The 7,959-nt window shown below is 39.7% G+C and overlaps 1 protein-coding gene across 1 annotated transcript; it reads right to left on the bottom strand.

Annotated features, from left to right (window-relative positions):
• Positions 1-439: 439 nt before the first annotated feature.
• LOC100176490 lies at positions 440-5,967 on the bottom strand. Its single transcript, XM_018816650.2, has 7 exons — positions 5,709-5,967; positions 4,901-5,038; positions 4,277-4,385; positions 3,690-4,216; positions 3,589-3,637; positions 2,227-2,361; positions 440-585 (listed from the first exon to the last, which is right to left on the bottom strand). Exons 1-7 carry the CDS (start codon positions 5,937-5,939, stop codon positions 455-457), a joined length of 1,320 nt encoding a protein of 439 aa, XP_018672195.2. The 5' UTR covers positions 5,940-5,967; the 3' UTR covers positions 440-454.
• Positions 5,968-7,959: the final 1,992 nt, after the last annotated feature.

Raw genomic sequence — 7,959 nt, 5'->3', positions numbered from 1 at the left:
ACAAGCGAGAGTATTCAGTATTGCAGGAAGTTTTAGTAACACAGGTACGTGTATATCTACACTTAGCGTTGTTCAGCGCAGGTCAGCGTAGATATTTCTTTGTTTGTTCTTTTAAGCGGCGTTTAAACTACAACGTAGCTCGTCTCGGTGTAAAATGAACAAACAAAGAAGTATCTACACCCAGCGTTGTTCAGCGCAGGTCAGCGTAGATATTTCTTTGTTTGTTCTTTTAAGCGGCGTTTACATTACAGCGTAGCTCGCCTCGTAGTAAAAATAATAAACAAAGAAATATCTACACCCAGCGTTGTTCAGCGCAGGTCAGCGTAGATATTTCTTTGTTTGTTCTTTTAAGCGGCGTTTACATTACAGCGTAGCTCGCCTCGTAGTAAAAATAATAAACAAAGAAATATCTACACCCAGCGTTGTTACACCGCTAGGTAGTAGCAGAGGTCTATTATGACGTACCCGGAAGTTTTTCAACTTTCCCAAGTTCCAAGAAATCCCCGATGACGTCACCATTATCCTCCAAATCACTAGCAATTATGACGTCAGGAGGTGGTTCCCCATCTCCTACCAACGCGACATCTAGCGGAAACATATTTATGAAAGTTTAAGTTTGATTTCGAGGTGAAGTAACAATATTTGTAGACACGTATATTCATAACAATGAGTCTGGATGCGTGGGAGATCAAGGTGTTTACGAGTTCGAGGCTCAACGCCGCCACCACTGTAGGCAATTGACCCAATTTTAAAATATACCTGAACAATAGTTATTAACAAACTTACATACATGGTAACTGGTAAGCGGGCACGAGGTGTATGAAACAGAACACCCGTGTTATAACGACTGTCGTTACCCCGCCATGCGAGGATAAATAAGTTACATACGTGGTAACTCGTAAGCGAGCACGAGGTGTATGAAACAGAACACCGTGTTATAACGACTGTCGTTGCCCACCATGCGAGGATAAATAAGTTACATACGTGGTAACTTGTAAGCGGGCACGAGGTGTATGAAACAGAACACCCGTGTTATAACGACTGTCGTTGCCCGCCATGCGAGGATAAATAAGTTACATACGTGGTAACTCGTAAGCGAGCACGAGGTGTATGAAACAGAACACCCGTGTTATAACGACTGTCGTTGCCCGCCATGCGAGGATAAATAAGTTACATACGTGGTAACTCGTAAGCGGGCACGAGGTGGATGAAACAGAACACCCGTGTTATAACGACTGTCGTTGCCCGCCATGCGAGGATAAATAAGTTACATACGTGGTAACTCGTAAGCGAGCACGAGGTGTATGAAACAGAACACCCGTGTTATAACGACTGTCGTTGCCCGCCATGCGAGGATAAATAAGTTACATACGTGGTAACTCGTAAGCGGGCACGAGGTGGATGAAACAGAACACCCGTGTTATAACGACTGTCGTTGCCCGCCATGCGAGGATAAATAAGTTACATACGTGGTAACTCGTAAGCGAGCACGAGGTGTATGAAACAGAACACCCGTGTTATAACGACTGTCGTTGCCCGCCATGCGAGGATAAATAAGTTACATACGTGGTAACTCGTAAGCGGGCACGAGGTGTATGAAACAGAACACCCGTGTTATAACGACTGTCGTTGCCCGCCATGCGAGGATAAATAAGTTACATACGTGGTAACTTGTAAGCGGGCACGAGGTGTATGAAACAGAACACCCGTGTTATAACGACTGTCGTTGCCGCCATGCGAGGATAAATAAATTACATACGTGGTAACTTGTAAGCGGGCACGAGGTGGATGAAACAGAACACCCGTGTTATAACGACTGTCGTTGCCCGCCATGCGAGGATAAATAAGTTACATACGTGGTAACTTGTAAGCGGGCACGAGGTGGATGAAACAGAACACCCGTGTTATAACGACTGTCGTTGCCGCCATGCGAGGATAAATAAGTTACATACGTGGTAACTTGTAAGCGGGCACGAGGTGGATGAAACAGAACACCCGTGTTATAACGACTGTCGTTGCCCGCCATGCGAGGATAAATAAGTTACATACGTGATAACTTTTAAGCGGGCACGAGGTGGATGAAACAGAACACCCGTGTTATAACGACTGTCGTTGCCCAGCCATTCGAGGATAAATAAGTTACATACGTGGTAATTTGTAAGCGGGCACAAAATAAGTTACATTCATTCATCACTATACAAGGAGCATGTTGTGTATAAAACTTACCGTCCAACTCGTAGTAAAAATCTTCGTTAGGGAGTGTAGCTTTCGTATTGAACAGCTTAGGGTTGGGTCTGTAGGGAGTAGAAGCGTTGAAAATACTCAGTAGCGGATGATCCAATAGTGAGCTTGGGATCTCGTCTAAAAGAATAAACATTTTAGTAACGTGGTATAGTAGGTGGGGAAAGGTGGATACCGTTGGCACGAATTATATAGTACCGTAGGGTAAAATGGGATACCGCGTTGCCACATAATATCCCATATTTCCTAATCGCGTGTTTAACTATTAACAACGCGAGTCGTGAGGATACGATTAACAAAATACAAGTACGTATTCGGTAAATAAATGCCTGATAAGATATTTTCAAGAACAATTGGACAACAACAGTTTATATATGAAGCACTTTACTTTGCGATAGATTGCTTTGGGAGAATTATTCTGTTTTATATATGGCCAACAATTTGGACAACCCATTAGTTACCGCTTGCTTGCTTAAGACATTATTACTATCAGTAGCGAGCGTTAAATCCAGTATCTCTGGTTACGACAAAAACGTTTTGTAGTCAATTTACGACGGAAAATAACCAAGGTGTTATTACTTAACCGGAACAAAGTTTTGCAAAACATTTAAATACATTTACAGAATCGTTTTCTGTGATAGATGTTTTGATATAGTAGGCTCACGATCCCCATAAACCGTTGTTAATTGTTAAACACGATCAGAATATTTGGACATTATGTGCTAAAGGTGACCCGTCTTCCCCCACCCTACTATATGTTTTAGTACATTCAACACATAAATGAACAATGAGGTTATTTGATTACTATGAGTGTAACTGTATTGAAAGTGCATGGGATATTGTGGATTTGTAATTTAAGTTGCTGTTGATTTGTTGCAATGCGCCAGTCATTGTCGCGATTATATGACGTAACAATGAGAACACGCGAGGACAGGAAACGTCATCGAACAATTTGCTTACTTCGAATATTTAAGTTTGGGGAGAGGCGGCTTGTGGATATTTAGTTGTGCATGTTTTGGACAGTAACTTGGTCCATCATCAGTGTAAACGAGGTTACTATCCACCAAGTTACTGTCCGAAACATCTGCTGATCATGAGTTTAGTATCCAGACAGTAACTTGGTCCATCATCAGTGTAAAAGAGGTTACTATCCACCAAGTTACTGTCCGAAACATCTGCTGATCATGAGTTTAGTATTCAGACAGTAACTTGGTCCATCATCAGTGTAAACGAGGTTACTATCCACCAAGTTACTGTCCGAAACATCTGCTGATCACGAGTTTAGTATTCAGACAGTAACTTCAGTGTACACATCCGGAATTTGTATTATGACGTCACACTGCTTACCTATTATGATGTCAGAAAGAGTAATGTTGTCTATATCGACGTCATCACCCTGAAATCAACACCGTTTTATTTTCATTATTTAAAATTCGTTTCTTGGTTACCTGGTCGTTATTATTTTCACTGGCGACGTCATCTAACGCCACGTCATTAGGTGTGATGACGTCATTGATAACACCTTTGCTCGGTTCGGTTGCGGTGACGTCAGTTGTGATGTCATAGTTTGTTTCGATTACGTCAGAACCTTCGTTTGTTACGTCATCGGAAACGGTGCTGGTTATGTCATTGCTTATTTTTGTGATGTCAACAATCGCGGTTTTTGCGTCACCATCAGAAATATTTGTTTTAACTACGTCATCACTCTCTTCAGTGACGTCATCCATAGAACTAATGACGTCGGCAGAATCTTTCATTACGTCATCGCTAGCGTTCATAACGTCGCCAATCGGATCGTTTGTGACGTTATCTTCAGCTACGTCATCAGCAGCCCTCTGACGTGTACTCATGACGTAATCAAAGTTAAGAAGAAGGCCGAAACATATGGGGTGAACGTTATCGAGGCTGCACACGCTTTGACAAGTATCGGAGGAAAACAATAAGTTGTAAGCGGGCTCGAACCACGAGTCTCTACCTGTGTGACGTCATCGTTAATACTACGTCATGATTACGTCACATATTACGTCATAGTAACCTGTAGGATGTAGAAACATGTCAGGTTCCGATCTCCTCATATTAGATAACGTGTCGCATATTTCGTCATCGCCTATGTTTGATTGTAGATCTTGTATTGTTGTCATCGTCTGTGACGCCATAATTAAAGTATTATGACGTAACGTAATAATTATAACGTGGTAACAAATAGTTTAGCAGTGATTAATTTTCTACGTTTGCAACATGTGTGTTTGGCTTCAAATTAAATTTTGCTTTTGTTGGTTGGAAGCATTATGAATGAATGCAACTTGTTTATAATTCGACGGGACAACAAAAGTCGTAAGTACTGTACAGTGCTTGTTTTTATGGTTAGCTTAACCATATACAAAATGTTATGTATTTAACATTTTTATGTCGTACGTTTGAAGGTTGAAATTAGGCAAACACAGCGGCCGTTGGGTATAGCTAGTTTACTAATGCTGAGATATCTAATAACTATATGACCACTTTTCCCCTTTATACGCAAACCTAACAATACAGAACTAGTTTATTTAGGTACAAATGTTTTCCACATTCCGCGTAAAAACTACTTAATCCTTATGGTTTTTAAAAAGCCATGTTGTATAATTTTAAATGTTTGAGTTACTGTTACGTCACAACGAACCTGTATTTCGTCATCAGTTGCTTGGTCCAATCCGCATAAAGGTTGAGATAAGTTGAAAAACTCGTGACAGATTCCCGCGTAAAACGTTTGTTCGGTTATTATGACGTCACAAGCCGATCGAAACATTTGGTAAAATTCCTGCAAATTATTTATTGTTGACTTACAGCTTATTAATGTATGAAAGTAGTCTCTGCCTAATCATATACTGCACTAACTGTAAGAGTAAGATGCTCGACTTTGGAAACGCGAACAAAACCTCATAAGTTCGTTTAGGCCCAATAGGAAAGTTAACGCGTTTGCTTATGGACACACAATAGTGGCTGTTGGACTACTAATTAGTACTCGCTGTTTCTATCATACCCTTTTTGCATGGTAAAAAGTTAATGCGAATAACGATCCGCATTAACTCGTCATATGATAACTCGCTAACCGCGTTATTTTGCATGGTCATTGGTTTATGCGCGTATCAACATTGAGTAAGCCTATTTTAGCGTAATATTGTTAAATCTAGTTTATAAAATAAGTTTTAACACCTCATGGTGCTATTACCAACTAAATCCTGTAAAATAATACCCGAAAAAGATTAGGCTCTTAAAAGTGAAACTGTACTTTCACTATAATTTTCATTACTCGCATAATGCGAGTAACAACCAACCTCAGCAGATGACTACAGCAGATGACACGCTTATGACGTTATGCGTGTTAACTTTGTTTTTGCGAGTAAATATGCGAGTACTTACGCGCATAAAAGAGACCATGGAAAAAGGGTATTACTTAAAGTGGCAACCATGGATAAAGCCCATCATACCTTGGGGGGATAAACACAATTATTTTGTTTCCAGAACGTTTCCGCCATGTCCGCTATAGTGTCTTGTTTAGGGGCAAGGAAGGGAGCCTGGGGTCGGTTGGGAATTCCCGATGGGTACCGGGGTAAATACTGACCCTTCTGAAAATTGGGGAATCCCTGGCCTATGACGTCATTGCAGAATAGAAATAATATAAATACACACGTAACTACGCTGAAAGCGGCCGTCTTCATTTTCACATTTTCTAAAAATATAATAAATAAACAACGAAATATCGCTGACGGCGCCTTTTTTTCATTTTCATATTCAATAAAACAAACAAAGAAATATCTACGCTGACCTGCGCTGAACAACAATGGGTGTAGATATTTCTTTGTTTGTACTTTTTACACCGAGGCGAGCTACGCTGTAGTGTAAACGCCGCTTAAAAGAACAAACAAAGAAATATCTACGCTGACCTGCGCCGAACAACAATGGGTGTAGATATTTCTTTGTTTGTACTTTTTACATCGGGGCGAGCTACGCTGTAGTGTGAACGCCGCTTAAAAGAACAAACAAAGAAATATCTACGCTGACCTGCGCTGAACAACGTTGGGTGTCGATATTTCTTTGTTTGTTCTTTTTACACCGAGGCGAGCTACGCTGTGGTGTAAACGCCGCTTGAATAAAGCAAACAAAAATATCTAGAAATACTAGGTTGGCCTGCGTTTCGCTACAATGCGATATCGAATATTCGCTCAAAACATTATTCCGCGAATCGATCGATTTTTACACAAGTGCCATTGTTATTCAAGTGTCAGTTATTATGATGTCATAAGTTCGTCACGTGGGTTACGGTATTTCCGAATATTTGTTGAAACTTGTGATTAAGTTTGGAAAATATGAAAACTACATGGTCATACATTAGAGTGGGGTAAGGTGGGATACTTCAGTACACTGACATCAAGTGAAATGGAGCGGTCACGATTGTTAAAACGTGATTAGAAAATATATCGGATATTTTGTTCTAAGTGTAACTTTACCTCACAATTCTATACTGGCCAATATTTGAACTCGATAAATTGACATTTCGTTTTCAATAGGAAAAATATTTCTTTTTAAAAAACATAGGTTTTCCAACGTACTGTATTTTTGTTACAGCGTAATATTATAAACTCTCTCGGTTTGTATTTTCTTGGTTTCATCTGGCCTTGCGTTTGTCTATTCAGATCATTTCGGTGTTAGCTTATTATACTTTGGTTGTTAGTCGTTTTTGTTTTGATCTAACCGTCTTTTTTATTTAAATATGGCCGTACTGATACAACCACGGTTTATTATATATGTACATCGTGGTACTACATACTCATCGATGGTTATTTCAGTGTGTAGTTAGTTGTGGAGAGATACGACTGTTAGTTTGGGCAATCACCTTGATTCAACTGAGTTAGAGCAATGTACGTAAAATGTCTTGCCGAAAGACACGTGTCGATAGTTTCAGTAGAGCCATTGCAGGGACTTGTACCCGGTAACTACAAACTAATACCTTGCATGGAATTCTTGAACTCAAGTTTTCATGAATCACTTGCATTATGACGTCATACAGTGTTATTGTCGTCAGCTGCAACCGCGCTAGGCACCGGAACAATTAAACAATGAACCTTTATTTGCATTTCCTTAATCCATTGTTTCATTGTTCCGAGTCTGGCTGTACGTAACAATGTCGTTTTGTGACGTAGTAATGGATGAATGTTAATTCATAACAGTCGAGATTTTTTAAAAGTTTTTTTTGTTATAATTTTAAGAAGTATGAGTTAGGTATATTTGTAAATATCCCTTCGAATACGAAAGCGAAGATCAAATAATTAAAACAACTAAGAGAAGGAAATTAGCAGCAAAACGACAGTTGTTAAAACACGCTATGGGTGAAAACCACTCAAGTAATAGTTTCAAATAAAAGCGAGGCTGTTAAACCTAACATATTGCAAGGTTATGTTCACCATGTTATTCTATAAGACGCACGGCACTATATCAATTAAGTAGGTTGGGAGCCATTTTTTTATTCGTTAATCCAAGTAGTTTTTCCTGCAGCGTGTGTATAACAACTTTTGTTGCTAATTTCTAATCTTTGTTGTTGTGATAACTTGATCTTCGCTTTTATCACCAAAGAGATAAATAATAACGTGTATGTAATGTCGGGTTAAGTCGTGTGAACCCGCAACCGAAGCATAACAAAGCGAATGGTTATAAAGGCGGATGGCTATTTATTAAATGACT

The sequence above is a fragment of the Ciona intestinalis genome, unplaced genomic scaffold (assembly GCF_000224145.3).
Source record: "Ciona intestinalis unplaced genomic scaffold, KH HT000456.1, whole genome shotgun sequence".
Lineage (NCBI taxonomy): Eukaryota > Metazoa > Chordata > Ascidiacea > Phlebobranchia > Cionidae > Ciona > Ciona intestinalis.
The sequence above is the reverse complement of the archived record's forward strand: the minus strand, read 5'-3'. Positions and strand labels throughout refer to the sequence as shown.